Source organism: Felis catus, chromosome B4, assembly GCF_018350175.1.
Source record: "Felis catus isolate Fca126 chromosome B4, F.catus_Fca126_mat1.0, whole genome shotgun sequence".
Taxonomy (NCBI): domain Eukaryota; kingdom Metazoa; phylum Chordata; class Mammalia; order Carnivora; family Felidae; genus Felis; species Felis catus.
This window is the reverse complement of record NC_058374.1, coordinates 34,934,416-34,955,821: the sequence shown is the minus strand read 5'-3', so window position 1 is coordinate 34,955,821 and position 21,406 is coordinate 34,934,416. Positions and strand designations below refer to the sequence as shown.

The 21,406-nt window shown below is 46.0% G+C and overlaps 1 protein-coding gene across 12 annotated transcripts in view; it reads left to right on the top strand.

Annotated features, from left to right (window-relative positions):
• Positions 1-21,406, top strand: part of SLC25A18 (solute carrier family 25 member 18) — a 30,055-nt gene that overhangs the window by 6,801 nt on the left and 1,848 nt on the right. For 2 of the 12 annotated variants that reach the window (XM_019834232.3, XM_019834231.3), the window contains 8 exons: positions 212-285; positions 11,307-11,410; positions 12,762-12,884; positions 13,129-13,184; positions 14,328-14,418; positions 16,991-17,109; positions 20,243-20,408; positions 21,225-21,379. In XM_019834232.3, the coding sequence (XP_019689791.1) occupies positions 11,391-11,410; positions 12,762-12,884; positions 13,129-13,184; positions 14,328-14,418; positions 16,991-17,109; positions 20,243-20,408; positions 21,225-21,379 (730 nt within the window). In that variant the 5' untranslated portion in view covers positions 212-285; positions 11,307-11,390. Of the gene's footprint in view, positions 1-2; positions 286-11,155; positions 11,411-12,761; positions 12,885-13,128; positions 13,185-14,327; positions 14,419-16,990; positions 17,110-20,242; positions 20,409-21,224; positions 21,380-21,406 lie in introns of those variants that run through there. The other 10 variants (XM_019834234.3, XM_019834233.3, XM_045061149.1 and 7 more) reach the window with 9 other exon arrangements.

Here is a 21,406-nt window from a genome sequence, read left to right as displayed (position 1 = left end):
GACTGGGCTTGACTAGGCTGCAGAGTGGCCTCTTTGGGGTTTCATTCAAACCCAATCTGTTTACAGGTGTGGGAGGTGGGAGAGAAGCTGGGGACCCAGAGTAGAGGATGGCTTAGTGACGACCTGCCCCAGGGGAAGGGGCTGTGTGGGCATGAAGAGGGAGGGCCACTAACGATACCAAAAGAGGATGGTAAACCAACCCTTCCTGCAGTTCCTGCAGTTCAGCAGTGATCTGGCCTATATCTTGGCATCCAGAAAAGACAGAACGTTCCTTACTAAAAGCAGGTAAGTGTTTGTCTTGTTTGTATCAAGCTTAGAGTTGCTAGGGAAAGACCCACTTCTAGCAAATAAACATCTGAGAAAGGTCAGAGCAGCCTGGGGGAAAGGGTCTCCATTTGCTGCACAGAGTTGGAAGGAGGTGGGCAAGAGGAAGTGGCCAGTCCCTGACAATAGTCCCAGATGACGTCTAAGTCAGGAAGCAAGTTATTTCCTTGGCACTGCTCATGTAAGGGGCTCGTCTCTGAAGAACTCTGGCTTGCCCTGCTAATTAGAGTAGGTAGAGAGAGGATGCCTCTCTTCCCTGAGTGCCTCCTCACAAGGTGTAGAGAGGAGAGACAACTGAAGAGCAGAACTGTCTGTCTCATGATGAGACTGACTGCAAGGTTAAAGGAGGTAGCTACCTCATGGTTCACTGATTCCAACATCTTTATTGAATGCCTCTGCACCAGGCTCCGGGGGCACAACCCTAAGACTTTCGTCTCCCAGTAACGAGGGGGGGCCTGGGTAGCTCAGTGGGTTAAGCGTCTGACTCTTAATTTCGGCTCAGGTCATTATCTCATGTTTGGCTGTGAGACAAGCCCCGTGTCAGACTCTGCATTGAGTGTGGAGCCTGGTTGGGCTTCTCTCTCAAAATAAATAAAACTTAAAAAAAAAAAAAAAGAGGGGCTCATGGGAGGAAGCCCAAAAAACTTTTTTTTTTCTTTTTTGTTTTCCAAAAAACAAATTGTAATTCGTCAGGTACAGATGGGGCAAGAGTGTCCTACTCAACAGGACAGTATGTGCAAGGCTCAAACGCAAGAGACCGTGATATGTTCCCAGAAGTGAGAGTTCTCGATGGCTGGCAGGGAGAGTAGACTTGGTGATTTGGGAGGGTACAGTCAAGTAGGAAAGTAGGGTCCAGGTCTGGGCAAAGAGCTGGGAAACTGTCCTAAGAGTGGAGGGAAGTTAGCGTTGCACTTTAGGCAGGGAAGTGCTTAAATGGCAGGCTGGCAGTTGGGTCCAGACTTGCACTTCTGCTCACTTGGCCATGTTGTGGAGCTCAGATTTGAGGGGAGCAAGGAGGGAGACAGAGGGGGGAGACTGCCAGGTGCTCCAGACAGTGGATGACGCCCATGTGATCAAGCAGTGGCTGGTGGGCCCACGAGAGACTTAGGACAGCTTTTTTCTACCCATGATGAAAGACCTGTTTATCCTAGTTTATTATGGAGCAATAATTTTGTAAAATACAATAAAAATCAATTGATAGAAAAATAGAAATTTTATTTAAATTTTTTTTTTAAGTTTTATTTACTTATTTTGAGAGAGAAGGCATGAGCAGGGGAGGGGCAGAGAGAGGGAGAGAGAGAACCCTAGCAGGCTCCATGCTGCCAGTGCAGAGCCCAATGTGGGGCTTGAACTCACAAATTGTGAAATTGTGATCTGAGCTGAAATCAAGAGCCAGACACAAACGACTGAGCCACGCGGCACCCCAAAAAATAAAAATTTTTTAAATGATAGAATATAAGCTCACATTTTTCTCAGTAAATTGTAAAACATGAAATTCCTCAAGATGCCATAAAAATTCCTAAGCATTTATTCTCAATTTCTGTAGTTGTCACAGATCAGCACTGAACCACATGCCCTGAGTAGCACTGACTTTAGGAGGAAGAATTGCCAGAACATGATGACTGATTAGTTGTGGAAACATAAGGGGGAAAGGATGAATCAAAGATGGCTCACGGACTTGGCCTGGATAATTGAATGGCTGGTGGTGCAGCTTCCCGAGCTAGGAAACCAGGAAGAGAAACAGCAGGTCTACAGGGGTGGATACAAGTAAAAAGAGGTATTACTATACTCTGTGAGGCCAGACTGCTAAGATGGGGACGGCTGGGAGCTGGTTAAGATAATGGTGAGGGGCTCAGGGCAGAAATCCTCAGCTGCAGGTACATCATGAGCAAGTAGACAATGACTGAAGCCCAGGAGAAGATGGGTTTTCAGGATGATTGTGTGGAGTGGAGTGGAGTAGAGTGGAGTGGAAGGAGTCAAGAATCTTGGCAGGACTTTATGGGTACCAGTGACCAAAGACACTGGTCATGGGAGGCTGGGAAGCCACTGGAGAGAGCCAAGGAGTCACAGAAGTCAAGATAATAGAATGTTTTAATGTGGGAGGAATGAAAAGTGGTGGAATCAGGAGCTCAGAGAACCGTGGCCTGCTCTGGTCCCTGCAACTCACCACCTAGAATCATCCTTCTAAATAGATGTGTCTCTGGACAGTCTCATTCAAAATATGATCCTGGGAAACCATGTAATAATTACTTTAGGAGTGCCTGGTTGACTCAGTCCATAGAGCATGCAATTCTTGATCTACGGGTCTTGAGTTCAAGCCCCACATTGGGCGTAGAGCTTACTTTAAAAAAAAAAAAAGAAAAGAAAATTACTATACAGTTTTCTGTGCTTTCCAAATTTCTAATTTTTTTCTAGTACTTTAAATACTTTAAGAAATAGAACAATTGTTCATATTAACAAAAGGGAACTGATCACCTCCTAAGCATCTGTTAACTAGCTATCTCCTAAAGAAATACACAGGATGGGTCACAGTTTCTTTTTAATTTATTTAAGTTTATTTGTTTTGAGAGAGAGAGAGAGAGAGAGAGAGCAGGGGAGGGGTAGAGACAGAGGGAGAAAGAATCCCAAGCCGGCACCCCACTATCAGCACAGGGCCCAACACGGGGCTCAATCCCATGAACCGTGAGACCATGACCTGAGCCGAAATCAAGAGCCAGTAGCTCACCCAACTGAGCCACCCAGGCACCCCAAAATGGGTTACAGTTTTGATGTTAGGGGCAGAACCCCTGGACAAGACAGGGTAGGTAAGCCGACTGGGCCCTGCCATGCAGACTCCCTCCCAGGCCCTCCAAGGACCTGTCTGCTTCTGGCTCTTCGACCAGTACGGCCCTTAGCCAGCTTCTTGCTCGCAAAACAGTCAGCAGGAGAGTGGAGAAGGGGCAGACGACCCCTCTGAGTGCACACACACACACCGAGCAGAGATACTTCTGGAAATGCACACATAAGGGATCAAAAAATGTCTGGCTCTGCGCGCCAGCTGAGTGGTGTCCTGCCTGCCATACAAGGGGCACCTTGTCACTGACTTCCCACAGAACTGGAGGAAACTGTTCCCAGAGCCTCAACTTCTCTCGCAGTGCCAGACCCTCCCTGTGGGCAGCCTCCTCTCCTGCCTTGCCTTTCACTCCTCAGCCCCTCAGGTTTCAGGCCTCCACCAGCTCCATGGTTCTTCAGCCCTGGACAGTCGCCAAGCCCAGACCCTTTCTTTAAAAAGTTCTCTCCCAAGGCACCTGGGTGGCTCAGTTGGTTAAGTGGCCGACTTCGGCTCAGGTCATGATTTCGCGGTCCTTGAGTTCAAGCCCCGTGTCGGGCTCTGTGCTGACAGCTCAGAGCCTGGAGCCTGTTTCAGATTCTGTGTCTCCCTCTCTCTGACCCTCCCCTGTTCATGCTCTGTCTCTCTCTGTCTCAAAAGTAAATAAACATTAAAAAAAAAAAGTTCTCTCCCAACTAACCCTTGCCCTCTGCACTCTCCACCACCCCCCTTTTCTCTCTACCTCATTGCTTTGCCATCATGCCACCTATCTGGCTTCTCGCACGAAATTTCCTTTTCTCAACCTGTTCTTCCTGCATTGTCCTCATACCACATTCAACAGTGTGCTTTCCCCCTTAAAAGTATTCAGTATTTTTTTACTGCCTGCAGGATCAAATTGGTGAAAAGTTAACTTAGGGGGCACAAACTATATTGGGCAAGCCCCAGGTTCTCCATGCCTGACCTAACCTACTTTTGTAGCCCTTTTCCACCATTCTGGTGAGCCAGCCAGGGCGGTGAGCTGTGCCCTCAGCCCTTTGCTTGGCCCCCTTCGGTGCTCACACAGTGCTGTGTCCAGGCCACCTCCCCCTCCTCTTCTTAGAAACTTTCCCTTATTTTTTTTTAGTACATGTGCTGGTGAAGCAAGCACCTCCCTATGTTTTTTTTTTTTTTAAGTTTATTTATTTAGAGACAGAGAATGGAAGTGGAGAAGGGGCAGAGAGAGAGGGAGAGAGAGAATCCCAAGCAGGCTCCATGCTATCAGCGCAGAGCCCAGCGTGGTACTCAGTCCCATGAACTGTGAGATCATGTCCTGAGCCAAGATCAGAGTCAGACGCTTAACTGACTGAGCCACCCTGGCGCCCTTCCCTTATTTTTTTGTTTTTTTAATTTAAAATTTTTTTTAACGTTTATTTATTTTTGAGACAGAGCGAGACAGAGCATGAACGGGGGAGGGTCAGAGAGAGAGGGAGACACAGAATCGGAAACAGGCTCCAGGCTCTGAGCTGTCAGCACAGAGCCCGACATGGGGCTCGAACCCACGGACTGTGAGATCATGACCTGAACCGAAGTCGGATGCCCAACCGACTGAGCCACCCAGGCACCCCGCTTCCCTTATTTTTTAAGACCACTTCTAGATCCTCCAAGCCAGGCTGGAATGGCCTTGCACATCTCTGAACACTTACAGTATTCACTATCTAAGCATCTCAATTGCAATAAAATGGAATTTGAGAGTTCTTTAAAAAGTTTGCTTATTAGTTAAGAACTCTTTGTCTACTTGGGCGCCTGGGTGGCTCAGTCGGTTAAGCACTTGACTTCAGCTCAGGTCATGATCTCATGGTTCATGAGTTTGAGTCCCATTTCAGGTGAGCTTGAGCCCCACTTCAGGCTCAGCCCTGACAGTGCAGAGCCTGCATGGGATTCTCTCTCTCCTTCTCTCTCTATCCCTTGCTCACTCATGCCCGGTCTCTCTCTCTCTCAAAAAAAAAAAAAAAAAAAAAAAAAGAGAGAGAGAAAAGAAAAAAAAAAAACCTCTGGCTACCCAATTACAAAAACTAATTTTAATTTGCTTAAGACAATAAGTCATAACACCCCAAAACAACAGCAACAAGACAATAAGTCAATTCATGAAATATCCCTTTGGTACCTAAGGTCGAGAATGAAGTGGGTCACTGTATAGTCAGGGCTTCAAACCCCACCAGAACTCTGCTCTCTCTCTTGTTCTGCTTTATCCATCTCTCTTGCTACAAATGATCTCTCTGTTTCCCAAACCACATACCACATGACAGTAAACATGACTGCAGATCAGTCCCAAGTGTTATGTTACAGACAAAATCTGTAAAGAAGCTACACAATCTCTTCTTTAAGATAACTATAGAGGTCAGGGCTTCTGGGTGGCTCAGTTGGTTAAGCGTCCCAACTCCCTTTTTTTTTTTTTTTTTTTTTTAATGTTTATTTATTTTTGAGAGAGATAGAGTGAGCTGGGGAGGGGCAGAGAGAGAGGGAGACAGAATCTGAAGCAGCCTCCAGGTCAGCACAGAGCCCGATGCAGGGCTCCAACTCACAAACTATGAGATCATGACCTGAGCTGAAGGCAGATGCTTAACCGACTGAGCCACACAGGTGCCCCAGGGTCCCAACTCTTGATTTCAGCTCAGGTCATGATCTCAAGGTTGTGGGATCGAGCCCCAAACCCCGCGTCAACCTCTGCATCGAGCCTACCTCTTGTCAAGCCCTGCAGGCATAGAGCCTGCTTAAGATTCTTTCCTCCTCTGCCCCACCCCCACTCATTTGTGCACACCTGAGTGCTCTCTCTGTAAAAATTAATTAAGGGGCACCTGGGTGACTCAGTCCGTTAAGCATCCGACTTCAGCTCAGGTCATGATCTCAAAGTTCATGAGTTCAAGCCCCATGTCAGGCTCTGTGCTGACAGCTCAGAGCCTGGAGCCTGCTTCAGATTCTGTGTCTCCCTCTCTCTCTCTCTCTGCCCCCCTGCCCACTCATGCTCTCTCTCTGTCTCTGTCTGTCTGTCTCTCTCTCAAAAATAAACATTTTAAAAAATTTAAAAAAAATACCTATAGGGGAAATTAAATGACCTATTAAGTCAGGGGCCCATCCTCAGGTAATCAACACTACCCAGGAGAATAGCATCACATTTTAGGAACATGGTAGTCCCCACCAAGTGAACGGTAAGAGAGAATGGGGGTTCCTGGAAATGCAGTAATGAAGAGCTACAACAGTTGTATCACTGCATCCCACCCTTTGATGCCTGGGGACGTGCAGAGGCATACCATTTCCCATTCATTCACATTTTTTCCTTTTTTAAAAAAAATATTTTGGGGCGCCTGGGTGGCACAGTCGGTTAAGCGTCTGACTTCAGCCAGGTCACGATCTCGCGGTCCGTGAGTTCGAGCCCCGCGTCGGGCTCTGGGCTGATGGCTCAGAGCCTGGAGCCTGCTTCCGATTCTGTGTCTCCCTCTCTCTCTGCCCTTCGCCCATTCATGCTCTGTCTCTCTCTGTCCCAAAAATAAAATAAAATAAAATAAAATAAAATAAAATAAAATAAAATAAAATAAAATAAAAACGTTGAAAAAAAATTAAAAAAAAATATTTTATTTTTTTCATGTGATCTCTGTCCCCCAGTGTGGGGCTCAAACTTACAACCTCAAGATCAAGAGTCACATGTTCTATCGACGGAGCCAGCCAGTTGCCCCTAAATTTCCCCCTTCTAAATATGGATCAATAATCACGTGTCAAACTATAAATGCACTTATCTTCCCAATGTGAGATAATTCAATGTCATGACCAGATAGTGCAGCCAGAGGCAATGACAGGGAGCCTCTGTTATCCAGATAAAGATTACTTTTTTTATATGTATATATCCTGTCCTTCTCTCCTTTGGTCTCAAAGAGTTCCAGATGTAGATACTCATAATTCTGTATCCCAGTGCTTAAATAATTAGTATTACTATCCCAGTACTCCCCAAATACTATTTTTCTAAATTCCATTTCGAAGAGAGAACAGGTGAAATATTATCTATTGGCCAATAGTCTAACACATAGAGCACACCTGGCTCAGTCAGAGGAGTCTACTACGCTTGACCTTGGAGTTGTGAATTCGAGCCCCACGTTGGGTGTAGAGATTACTAAAAAAAGGAAATTAAACAAGGTGCCTGGGTGGCTCAGTAGGTTAGGCATGTGCCTTTGGCTCAGGTCATGATCTAATGATTCATGGGTTTGAACCCAGCATCAGGCTCTGTGCTGTCCCAGCAGAGCCTACTTTGGATCCTCTGTCCCCTTCTTTCTCTGCCTCTCCCCCACTTGCATGCATGCACGTGCTCTCTCTGTCTGTCTTAAAAATGAATAAATAAAAACTTTTTTTAAAAATCCTAAAAAAAAAAATTTTTTTTTTAAGGCTAAATATTTTAGTCAGTATCCATTTGCTTACTAAATTCTTTGGCAGTAGGGAGCAACTTGGTCAGGCAAATGGCTGCCCCAAGGCTGGGCTTGCCGGAAGAATTTCCTTTGCCTGGGATCCTTCAAGTCCTATACATGGAGAGAACAGTGCCCAGGAGTGCCCCTGGTGGGAGGGTGTGCTGTATCGCTCTGGAAGTCTATTCCTGTCAGGGCTGGAACCAGCAGGGACCTTGTTTTTGTTCTCAGCTGCATCCCGGCTGCCTGAAACTGTGGCCACTGGCACAGTCAGCACTCCCCACGCGTTTCTAGGGTGACTAACACTTGGGCCAATGGATTACCTGAGGTATTGAGCAAGTACGAACTCTGTTGCCAAGTTTGGGATTTGGGGAGTGATGACTCCTTTAAAATGTTCACTGGCTCACTGTCAGTTTCCTCTTTGTTGACTCCGTTTGCTAATGTGTTTACTGGCGCCAGAAATCTTGTGTGGCCCAGTCCTTGAATACTAAGTCTGTCCAAGAGAACTGCCTAGCCTGGGACTTACAGTGGCATGGCCCAGTCCCATGGGGTGGGGGTGCTCTGCAGTGCGTGCCCACACTACACACCAACAGGCAAATGCACTTAGAGGTTGGAGACATTATCACATCTGCCTCGTGAAAGCACTATGGCCCTGGGATTCGGGTGTCCCTAATTTCTCTGGCTTCTCTTAAATACCCCTATTCCAAAATCCAGTGAACCACAATTTATAAACTAATAATTTTGTTCTAGAAAAAGCAGGGAATATGGCTGCAAGATTCTCAATTATTTGAATCTCTGCTTTCAGACTGACAGGGTTTTTTAAATGTCCCATTGTTTCTTATCTACTTTTAAGGTGCCGTTCCGGGATTACAACACATCTTTCTCTCATAACAACTTTGTGAGTGTCTCAAAGAACAGCTGACACACTTTAATTTCCTGACATTTTGTGCCTGAGTTGCTTAAGCGTCTGACTTTGGCTCAGGTCATGATCTCACAGTCTGTGAGTTCGAGCCCCTCATAGGGCTCTGTGCTGACAGCTCAGAGCCTGGAGCCTGCTTTGGATTCTGTGTCTCCTTCTCTCCCTGCCCCTCCCCCACCCACACTCTGTTTTTCTCTCTCAAAAATAAATAAACATCAAAAGTTTTTTTTTCCTGGCATTTTCCCACAAGTTCCCTAAAGCTCCAGCTTTTGGAGGCACGTGGTTGGAGCCTCAAGAGTGACTGGGGGCACCACACAAGAACTGCCAGCCTCTCAGCCTGGAAAAGGGTTTCTTCACAGCCTGATCCCTGCTTTCTCTGAGTCCATGCTTCAGGTTTATAATTTGCAAATCCTCCCCTCTCCTAGTTTAGGGGATAGAAGTCTCTTTTGGTTGGGAGTATCAGAAACACATTCTAGCAAGTTAAGCAATAATGACGATTGACAGGACTGTTGAGTGTCTCACAAAATCCAAGGACAGGAATGCAACTGGCATCCAGGAGTGAACTGGAAACTGGGATTTTAAACAACATTAGGACTATCTCCGTCTTTTGTTTCTCCTCCAGATATCTTTGCTTCACTTTTCTGTTTCTTTCTCTGCAGACCAGCTTCCTATTTCTCCAACAGATCCAAGTTTTACACATTCTGGGTCCAAACACCATGTTCGAAATTTCCAGTTTCTCAGACAAAAACTTTGGTGTCTCCTTAACTAGTCCCTTTGTCTCTCACATCTGTTCTGTCAGGAAATCCTGTTGGCCTTGCGTTCAACATACACCCATAATTAAACCACTTCTCACTCCCTCTCCACCCATATACCCTGAGCAAGCAGACTTTTTACCTCTTGCCTAGATTCCTGCAATAATTTAATTGATCTTTCTGCTTTTATCTTGAGCCCTCTGTTGCCTATTCTCAACACAGCAGCCAAATAGTCCTGTCAAGAGCATGTCATTTCTCTGCTCAAAACTCTCCAGTTGTTTCTCTTTTCATTCAGAATAACAGCCAAAGAGCTTCCAAGGCCTTACAAGGTCATGCTTCTGCCCGTTATCGCTCTTTGTCTTTATTGCACATCCCTGTTCACGCTTCCTGGCCACCTCACTGTTCCTTCAACTCACCAGTCTCTGCTTACAGGGTCTTTGCACTTGCTCTGCCTTGAGTGTGCTTTCCCACAAACCCGCATGGCTTGCCCTCTCACCTCCTCTGAATCCTCAAGTCACCTCAATGAATCCTTTCTTGGTTAAGCCACCAAACACCCACCCCACTGACATTTTCCTATCTTCCTTCCCTTCTACATTTTTTTCTCCAGAGAATTTATCAGTATCTGGTTTAGGATTTACTTATTTCATTTTTTAAAGTTTATTTATTTATTTTGAGAGAGCACACACATGGGGGGAGGGGCAGAGAGAGAGAGAGAGAGAGAGAGAATCCCCAAGCAGGCTCCATGCTGTCGGCTCGAACTCATGAACCATGAGATAATGGCCTGAGCCAAAGTTAGATGCTTAACTGACTAAGCCACCCAGGTGCCTGTTTTACTTATTTCATTTATTGCTTGTCTCCTCCTTTAAAATTTAAGCCCCTGACAACTAGGATTGTACTCTTTGGTTCAGTCTTCTATCCCCAGATCTGGAACAGTCAGTGCCTGGCACTCAATAAATTTTTTCTGCATGGGTCAATATACACCAAGAGAACTGATCTCTCTCTGGTCTTCCCCAAAACAAAACCCTTGGAGACAACAGAAAATTGCCAGCAGCCTCAGGGACCAATGAGGAGCATGGGAGAGGAGGGGGACCCTAACACAGCTTGAAGTGAGCCTGGAGAAAGACTCCTCAGAGCTCAAGCCAGCCTCCATGGGAGCACCCAGAGAACTCTTCCTGACACTGACCCACTGGGGTCAAACAGGACCTCCCCCTCCCAAAAAAAGCTGCAATAATTACTATTCTTGTAGCTTTGACTTTTTGACACCGTCCCTGACTTTTTGACACCTGCTTTCCATATGTATCCATTATACATAAGCCCCGAGACTTAAAGCAGCTTAGTCTTTCAACAGGATCATAGGAAGTTCAGAAAACACATTTTAAGAGCCAAAAAATAACTTCAGAACATTTCTGTGTTATATTGTGGTTCATGGGCCCGACAAGAGGCGTTCCTAGTCCATAGCAACTCTTAAAATCCCGGTTTTGGGGGCGCCTGGGTAGCGCAGTCGGTTAAGCGTCCGACTTCAGCCAGGTCACGATCTCGCGGTCCGTGAGTTCGAGCCCCGCGTCAGGCTCTGGGCTGATGGCTCGGAGCCTGGAGCCTGTTTCCGATTCTGTGTCTCCCTCTCTCTCTGCCCCTCCCCCGTTCATGCTCTGTCTCTCTCTGTCCCAAAAATAAATAAACGTTGGAAAAATAAAAATAAAAAAAAAAAATCCCGGTTTTGTACCATCAGCTTCCCTCACCACCGCTTCCAGGCTCTTCTTCCAAATGTCCCAGAACTCCTCTCCTTGAGCCTAGTTTGGGCCCGTTGCCCTTCTCTCTCATTGCCTTTCTTCCGATCTCAATCCCCAAAGTCCAAAAAGTTTCATGAAGGAAAAGTAACGGAGCCAGTTGGCAGTATTGATCCATTAATAATGTTCTGTCCCAGTACATGCAAGGTTTCTCATACCATGAGATGAGTGCTGTTCTGATCATGTCATAGAGGAGGAAACTGGCCTGCGGAGGCTCATCAGGAGGGTGGCTCAGGCCAGTCTCCACTGACACCCGTGTTCTCTCCACTCTGCTGCGGTGGGCCACAGTCCAGGACACAGGCACCACATCTGCCTCGGCCAGCCATCTCCCTGAGGAGCCAGCAGCCTGTGTCCCAGGGACCCACCAGCAGAATGTCCAGCCAGGATTTGAGGTAAACTGGCTGAGATGGCCAACTCTCTGGGCTGGGTTTCTGTGGTAACATGTGGTAACAACACATCATTCAGCTTCTTTACCAGAGTCCTGGGGAGGAGCAAGCGAGACTCATTTCCCCCCAGTATACTATGTGTATATATACATATATACATATATATATATATATATATATATATATATATATGTATGTGTGTGTGTGTATATAATCTATAGTGTCATTGTTTGAACTACATCTTCTCAGACTGCAGAATTTCAGTCACAATTCTATTTGTTTTCACAAAGTTGCTTGTTTGTGAAATCAGGGTTCAGATGTGAGAAAATCTATTATCTATTCCTACTACTTCCAGGTAATCTACCCCCAAATATTTTGCTCACAGTTGCCCTTGGCCTGAAAGATAATGAGATATTACTAGGTTCCAAGGAGACTGAGGAAGCTTTATTTTCTGTTTTCAGTCTTTCAGTTTCTATTTTCAGTCTTCTAAAATTTCTGGATAAGGGGGCTCACATTATGTAAAGTGTGACTTTTTTTTTTTTTTTTTTTTACTTTTGGCTAGAATCAGATAATCTCAATACTTTAACCCTGGTTATCTTACGCTGATTAGAAGCAAGTTCTCTTATTATAAATAATAGCTATCATTTACCAAGTGCATTAACTTATTTAATCCTCACAAAATCCCTTGAGGCCAGTTTTACAGCGGGGGGGGGGGGGGGGGGGGGGGGAGGGGGGGTGGACAAAGGATCAGAGAAGTGAGGTAACTTGTTTAAGTAAACAGCATAGCCAGGATTGAAATTCCATTCTGAGTGACCTTAAGCCAAAATAAAATTGCAATCTGTTTGAAAACTTCCTTATGTGGCTCTAAAGGTGGGGATCAGCTGAAAAACAGGCCCTGGGTGGAAGCTGTGAGGGACTGCTCTGAGGTGAGCTGAGGACTTCCTGCACCCTGGCAGGGCCCCAGGGGGCAGAGTTGGCACTCTGGACCTCCTTCCCAAAAGCCTTTGCAGCATCCTAGCTTGAGGAACATTTTCCTGGAGGGGTTAAGATGCCTAAGTCCTGGTGAGTGCAGAGCCCCTGGAGGGGGCCCTGGCCCCCAGCCCCTCACCTGTCTCTGGGGGAGGGAGCCCCAGGTTAGGTTGGCCAAGGAGGTGCTGCAGTCAGGGAAGCAGGCTGAGGAGAGGGGTCTCTGGTGTGGAGCTGAGGTGGGGCTGCTGTTCCCACCCTCTCTGCCCCCACCCCCACCCCCCATCTAGTCCTGGCTTTGTGCAGCTTTCTGCAGCCAGCCTCCCTCAGAACTCCTGTGTCTCTCTGCCTCCCTCACTTATTCTTTGCCTCCCTCCTCCTCACGGACTAGTATTACAGCAAAACTCATCAATGGAGGTGTGGCAGGGCTTGTTGGGGTGACTTGTGTGTTCCCCATCGACTTGGCCAAGACTCGGCTGCAGAATCAACATGGAAAAGATATCTACAAAGGAATGTAAGTATTGGTGAGGGGAATGGGGTGAGCAGGGAGAGGGGGACTCCCAAGGGAGGAATATGGGGCCTCATTCTTTCCCATCTCTTTATTTAGAGAGTCATGCATTGTGGGGGTGGAGTGGGGTCAGGGGAGGTGGTCAACTGGGGTGTGACCAGCAGGATTAGGACACGGGGGTAGGGGAAGCGGGGCTGATGGAGCAGCGTCTTGCTCACCACTGACTTCATTTTCTGGCCTCTGCTTCTAGGATAGACTGCCTGGTGAAAACTGCCAGGGCGGAAGGCTTCTTGGGCATGTACCGAGGTGGGCTTATCATGCATCCCTGGGGGAAGGCTGGCTTGGGTAAAGTGAGAACAGAGGGTGCAGTACAGGACACCAGACTTTGTGGGTTTATAGAACATTGGGAATTGGTGTTTCTTCTGCCCAGGGAGCTCCCGGGGCAGGGCCTGGGCTACACGTGATCCTAAGCCACATTTGTTTTTCACACCGCCCCCCCCCCCCGCCTCGTTCCTTGGTGGAGACAGAGGCAGTTATGGTGAGGTTTTAGGGAGCACCAGTGAGCACACTGGAGCAACCCAGGAGCCCTAGTTTTCATCATGGCACCACTACTGTCTCACTGGGTGATGCTGGCCCCCACATTTCCCTTCCCCCCCACTTCTCATTTAGGGCTGAAGGGGGAGAGGCTGACAGGGAAGAGAATGGAAAGGGTTTTGAGCTCCTGAAAGGGAGTTACTGGATGGCTCTTCCCTGACACAAGCCAGTGCTGTCCCTGTCCCTTGCAGTGTCCCCGCACAGCCATGATTACAGATTGGAAAGTGGATACAAAACTGACGTTGAGAAGGAGCTGATGTAGAACCCCTGAGAAATAAAGTAAAAACCTCTGTGACTCAAAGAGCTGCCAGTGGGACTGGGCTAGTAAAGCACAGAGTAATGGAAAGCGATCCCTGTCCCCCAGGACCTTCTTACTGGGGCTTGATTTGGGGAACTGTTCACTTATCATCAGAGATGGGCAGCACTAGCAAAGACAAAAATACCTTCCTTATAACTGCACCAATAAGCCCATAAAGGAAACACATACGTGAAAAAGGGAAATGTGGAGGGAGGGGAGTCAAAGTAGGGAGATGAAAAAAAAAAATCATGTTTCTATAAAATAGGCAGAGGAGCCCTCCTCAACACCCCTTCCTCCCAAGACCCCAGTTACTCCCAGAAACCTACCTGGCTAGGTCTGAGAGGAGGTTGTTTATATGAGTGGAAGACTCAGATAACTGTTCCTTTTTAAAATAGTTTTTATTTAAATGTTTACGTAAACTCTACACCCAATGTGGGGCTTGAATTTGAACAATCCTGAGATCAAGAGTCACATGCTCTACCAACTGAGCCAGCCAGGTGCTCCAAGAATTGTTACTTTTCAGATGGCCTTAGCTCATCCTGGTTTTTTACTTGCAGGGGCTGCAGTGAACCTAACCTTGGTCACTCCAGAGAAGGCCATCAAGCTGGCAGCCAATGACTTCTTCCGGCAGCTGCTAATGGAGGATGGGTATGGCCAGGCCAGGGGCCTGTGGGATGGAAGTCCTTCACCCTATGTCTGTAGTTTGGGGGAAGGTGACAGGGAGAGGAATGTGCTGGTTTACCTGTCTTCATGTATCTAAACGTGCACACAAATGGCTGAAGGTTGGCTGCAGATGTTCGGGCAAGTGCAAACTCAAGGAGAAAATGAACTGTTGTAATTTGAAAGTTCTAGATGATAGGTGATAGATGATAGACCATTATAGAATATATATACACATATATTCATCAACTAGCTGATGAACATCTTTTTGGTTTTATTGAGCCATAATTGCAGTACCACACTGTATAAGCTTATACAGTGTGTAATGTTTGTGCCGTATAATGACCTGAGGTAGATATACTGTGAAATGCTTACAATGAGTTTAGTTAACATCCATGACTTCATATAGTTACCAAAAAAAGTTTTTTTCCTCTCAGTGAGAACATTTAGGATCTGTTCTCTTAGCAACTTTCAAATGTACCATAGAGCAGTGTTGACCATAGTCATCATGCTGTCATTACTTATTATAACTGGAAGTTTGTGCCTACAGACCACCTTCACTTAATTCCTGTCCCCCACCTCCCACCCCCAGCCTCTGATAACCATAAACCTGATCCCTTTTTCAATGAGTTTGGATTTTTTTTAGATTCCTCATGTAAACAAGACCATTGAGTTATTCGTTTTACTCTTGTCTGCCTTATTTCACTTAGCATAGTGCCCTCAAAGTCCATGTTTAGATGGCAAGATTTCCTTGTTTTATGGCTGAATAACATTGCATTGTGTTATATATATATATATATATATACACACACACACACACACACACACACACACACACATTTTCTGTATCTACTTATCTGTCCATGAACACGTGGGTTGTTTCCATATCTTGGCTGTTGTGAACATGGGGGTGCAGATATCTTGACATAGTGTTTTGTCTCCTTCGGATATATACACAGAAATGGAATTACTGGATCATGTGGTAGTTCTGTTTTTAACTTTTGAGGAACCTCCATACTGTTTCCCATACTGACTGCACCAATTTACATTCCCACCAGTAGTGCACAGGGTTCCCTTTTCACCACATCCATGCCAGCATTTACCATCTCTTTGATGATAAACATTCTAACAGGTGTGCAGTGATATCTCATTGTGGTCTTGATGTGCATTTCCCTGATGGCTAATGATGTTGAGCACCTTTTCATGTACCTGTTGGTCATTTATCTTCTTTGGAGGGGAGCCTGGGTGGCTCAGTCAGTTAAGCGTCCAACTTCAGCTCAGGTCATGATCTCACAGTTCATGAGTTCGAGCCCCATGTCAGGCTCTGTGCTGACAGCTCAGAGCCTGAAGCCTGCTTCAGATTCTGTCTCCCCCTCTCTCTCTCTTTCTGTCTCCCTCTCTTCCTTTCTCTCTCTCAAAAATAAAAAGTTAAAAAAATAATATATTCTTTGGAAAATATCTTTTCAGGTCCTTTGCCTATTTTTAATTGGATTATTTGTTGTTCTTTGCTATTCAGTTGTATGATTGCTTTGTATATTTGGATATTAAGCCTTTGTCGGATATATGATTTATTTAATTACAAATATTTATTTCCATTCCATAAGTTGCTTTTTCGTGTTGTTGACGTTCCCTTTGCTGTTTGAAGTAGCCACACTTTTTTTTTTTCTCCTGTTGCTTGTGCTTTAGGTGACCCATATCAAGGGGCTTTGCCTGTGTTTTCTTCTAGGAGTTTTATGATTTCAGGTCTTACATTTAAGTCTTTAATACATTTTGAATTAATTTTCATAAGTGGTGTAAGATAGGGGTTTAAGTGTCATTCTTTTACATGTGAATATCTGATTTTTCCCAGCACAATTTATCAAGGAGACTGTCATTTCGCCACTGAGAATTCTTGGCTCCCTTGTGAGATATTGGTTAACTGTATATTCGGGGGTATATTTCTGGGCTTTCAATTCTGTTCCATTGATCTATGTGTCTGTTTTTATGCTGATAAGTTTTTGAAAATCAACCCAAACACTTTCTAATACTCTCTGTGCCTCCCATTGCCCTAGTGATATTGCTGAAGGGATCAGGGACAATCAAATCCCTGCAATGGGTAGTTTCATTTTACTAGTTTCAACTTCTATGCAGGTGCTACCTCCCTGGCAGCCTGATTTAAAGGTAGTTTCATGTTTTAATTTTTTTTTTCAACGTTTATTTATTTTGGGGACAGAGAGAGACAGAGCATGAACGGGGGAGGGGCAGAGAGAGAGGGAGACACAGAATCGGAAACAGGCTCCAGGCTCTGAGCCATCAGCCCAGAGCCTGATGCGGGGCTCGAACTCACGGACCGCGAGATCGTGACCTGGCTGAAGTCGGACGCTTAACCGACTGCGCCACCCAGGCGCCCCTTGTTTTAAAGAGGCTTAGTTTGAGGGCCAGGTGATTATTCACCCAGCTGATCTGAACACAGCTAAATACCATGCATGGAAAGCCCCAACTACCAAGGGAAGGTAGATGGGGCCAGGGTGGGTGGCAGGGCTAGCCTGACGCTGAAAGAGCCTGACTCATGGTCCCACAGGATGCAGCGGAACCTGAAGATGGAGATGCTAGCTGGATGTGGAGCTGGAATGTGCCAAGTGGTGGTCACTTGTCCCATGGAAATGCTCAAGATTCAGCTGCAGGATGCTGGCCGCTTGGGTGAGGTCTCTCCCAACTCCACATGAGATTAATAAAGGGCTGTGATCAGAATAGATTCCCCCACATTCTACACTCATTTGCTAGACTGTGTTATTGAATCAGCTTTCTGGGTCAGTAGAAGTCTTTTTTTTATTTTGAGAGAGAAGGGGAGAGTGAGCACGAGTGGGTGAGGGTCAGAGAGAGAGGGAGAGAGAATCCAAATCAGGGTCCACACTCTCAGCACAGAGCCCAGCCTAGGACTCAGACTCACAAACCATGAGATCACGACCTGAGCTGATATCAGAGTCGGATGCTTGACCAACTGAGCGACCCTGGAGCCTTTTTTTTTTTTTTTTAAGATTTATTTATTTATTTATTTAAGCTTATTTATTTATTTGGGGGGAGAGGGCCAGAGAGAGAGAAAAAGAGAATCCCAAGCAAGCTCTGCACTGTCAGCTCAGAGCCCAACATGCAGCTCGAACTCACAAACTGTGAGATCATGGCCTGAGCCAGTATCAGGAGTCAGACATTTAACAGACTGAGCCACCCAAGCGCCTCAAGATTTTTTGTGTTTTTAAGTCTTTATACCCATTGCAGGGCTCAAACTTACAACCCCAAGATCAAGAGTCACATGTTCTACTGATGAGCCAGCTAGGCACCCTTAGAAGTCTTATGTTAACCATCTTAACAGTTTGGTCAGATGGTCTTAATAGTAACCATCTATTCTAGATTTCAACACTTCCAGTTCAGAAAAAATAGCAGAAATGAGAAACTTGACTCAGAGGGACAGAAAATTCCCTCATACCTCTATCATATCACCATGACATTTAGGCTTGATTTTTAAAGATTTTAAGAAGTGTCAACATCCTGATCACAAATATTTCTCTCAATAGACATTCTATTATGCTACAGAAGCTGGCTGTTAGTGGGAAGGCATAACAAGGGACAAGAGAACCATTTCTATTGTTTTTGTTTTCTCTGGAAGAGAATTTTCCTAAATCCTGATCCTTTCAAAAATATAGAGTGGTGTAGGAACCAAGGCATACATTAAGAACAAGCATTAGCTATCTGGTAGAAGGGAGGCCAGCCCCAGGGGTGGAGCAGAGGGCTTCTCCTCAGAGGGAAACCACAATGCCTGAATTAAATGAGTCAATGTGTGACGTGCCTAACATGGCACCTGGGAAGGTCGTCAATGAATGTGGGTGTCCTTCCCCTCCTCAAACCAAGTAGGCACGTGTGTGCTAGAATCAACTGGCTTTCTGGGTTGGATCAGACTAGCCTGAAGCACATAACACTGCAGCAAAAATAAAGTTTGGGCACTGGAAAGAGTGTTTTGATCTACAAAGAGTAAAAGCTCTGGAAGATTTTGTTTTTTAACTCAGATGAGAGTTTTCAATATTCCTAAAACACATAAAAAGTGAAAGACAGGCTATGAATGAATGGATGAATTATGTACCTATCTAAAGCAGACAGTGGGGAAAATAATGTCCATTGATTAATTACCTTTTCTTTTAATATATTTTTGAGAGAGAGAGAGAGAGAAAGAGAGAAAGGAAGCAGCAGAGAGAGAATCCCAAGCAGGCTCCATACTGTCAGCATGGAGCCCAAGGTGGGGCCTGAACCTACAAACTGTGAGATCATGACCTGGGTGGAAACCAAGAATCAGATGCCTAACTGATGGAGCCACCCAGGTGCCTCTGATAAACTACCTTCTTAAAGCTAATTGTTTGAGGCCTGCACCTAGATTGCTACCACAAGAAAATGTGTGGCAACTAGCTTTCTTAATATGAAATGTTGCCCTGCTAGGTATCAAACAAAATTGGGATATGAAATAACTTCTTTTTAGCAAGGACCTAAAATCTAGACAAAGCTTCTCAGTGAGAAGAAAACAAATACACAATTTCAGTGTGTTGAAGCCTGTGGTCATTAAGGAGACTCACCCACATATGAAATGCTTGTACTTGAAATGCTCAGGAGAAAAAAATTCCATTCTATTTATTAGATGTTTAACTCATCAAATTGCAGGCTCCGAATTATTCAACTAAAATGAAGAATCAAATTCTATCAAATGGTGAAGGGTATAAAGACCACGTTCACTTAATTTTGGAATACTGGATCAAGGAGGCACCTCTGGAAGTCTGAAGGAGAAAGCGTTTGGACAAAAATAATTTGCTGCTTTACACATTAGGCAGAAGGCATATGGGACTCCAATGTCCCAAAGTGCCAATAGGATCTCTGTAAATAGCTCAGAGATGGTTTAGAAATGGCAGCCAGACCAAAAGCAAGTTTTAACAGGAGGATAAGGACCTGGCAGGTAGGGGCAGGTGCTGCTATAGCTTCCTATGAAGGGAGCTGGGCAGGCTGTGGCTGTGCTCTTACGAAGCACCTTGTACAGTAGGGACAACAAATTAGATAACCATCTTAGGAAGATTTCCTTGGAGCCAAAAACTAATGTTCTAAAATTAGGACAGGGGCGCCTGGGTGGCTCAATTGGTTGAGCATTGGACTCTTGGTGTCATCTCAGGTCATGATCTCGAGGTTTGGGGGATGGAGCCCCACATCAGGTTCTGTACTGACAGTGTGGAGCCTGCTTGAGATTCACTCTTCCTCTCTCTTTCCCTCTGCCCTTCCCCGCTCACATGCTCTCTCTCTCTCAAAATAAATAAACATTTTTTTTTTTTTTTTTTTTTTTAATTAGGACAATCCAGGGCTCCTGGCTGGCAAAGTAGGTGGAGTGTGTAATTCTTGATCTCGGGGTTGTGATTTCAAGCCCCACGTTAGGTATAGAAATACTTAAAAATAAAAATCTTTGGGGTGCCTGGGTGGCTCAGGCAGTTTTGTGGCAGACTCTTGATTTCAGCTCAGGCCATCATCCCAGGGTGGTGCGATCGAGCCCTGCATTGGACTCCATCCACACTGAGTGTGGAGCCTGCTTGAGATTCTTTGTCTCTGCCCTTCTCACTCTCTTTCAAATTAAAAAAAAAAAAAAAACAAAACTTAAATAAAAATTAGGACAAGCCTCAGAATTCTATCAGGATGTCAGCCTTGCCCCCAAGGTGTCCCAGGGGTAGGAAGTGGGGGGTACACTCCTGTGAGTGTTTTGCAATACCTGCTGGGGCCTGGCTTGTGACAGTGTCTGTCCTCTCCCTTTCAGCAGTTCATCGTCAGGGCTCGGCCTCAGCGCCTTCCTCCTCCAGGTCCTACACTACCCGCTCGGCTCCCACCCACAAGCGCCCGTCTGCCACCCTTATTGCCTGGGAACTACTTCGCACCCGGGGCCTGTCTGGTCTCTATAAGGGTCTGGGCGCCACTCTCCTCAGGTGAGACTTTCTTCCTGAGCTTGGGACACAGAAGGGTCCCAGTGAACAGGAAGAGGGGCCAGAGGGCCAGAGGCACTGCTGCTCCAATCTGTCTGCATTCTTCCTAGAACATTTAAACCCCAGAAAGCAAACTATCTTGATGCTTCCTATTTTGTCCAGAATTGGGCAGAATTGCAGAGGATGGGTATAACCTGGAAGACTAGTTTGAGGCCCCTGCTCCAGTAACCAGGCCCACATGAGTATTGGGTGTTCTGTGGTCCAAAGGCACCTAAGAATGCCCTGTGTACAAAGGACTTTGGGTCATTTATAAGCAAATGAGTGCACAGATCCCTCATTTTACTTTGCTACTTGGCCAAAATCCTTAAAGTTGGTCTGAAGTGTCCCAGGCCAGGGGATAGTTTCCTTGCATCAGATCTCATTAGGAGATCTATTACCTAATAGATAAATGAACTTCACCCTCCTGCCTACCCCATCCCCTCAACACTTAGCTTGGATAGCCCTTCACCAGACACTTGCTCAACTCATTAACTCTAACGTAGCCTGTCACCCTTTCTCACTGAACGCACTGCCAGTCTCTGCACCCGCTGCTGGCTCCTCACAGAATGGCTGCGGGTGGGGAGACAAACCCATCGTCTCTCTTCCATCGTCTCCCTTACACCCTGCATTATCACAGGGTGCCAGAGAGGGAACAGGTAACTGGGCTTGTCTTTGACCATCTGCTGGGCTCTACAGCTCTTGGAAAGGCGTACCGCATGAACTTGGGTGGGAGCCCCGGAAGCAGCAGGTAGCTCAGTGTTTCCTCTTGCTCTCCTGCAGAGACATTCCCTTCTCCATCATCTACTTCCCACTGTTTGCCAACCTTAACAACCTTGGGTTCAACGAGCGTACCGGGAAGGCCTCCTTTGCTCATTCCTTTATGTCAGGCTGTGTTGCGGGTTCCATAGCTGCTGTCACAGTAACACCTCTGGATGGTAAGTGCATCAGAGATGAGGGTCTTC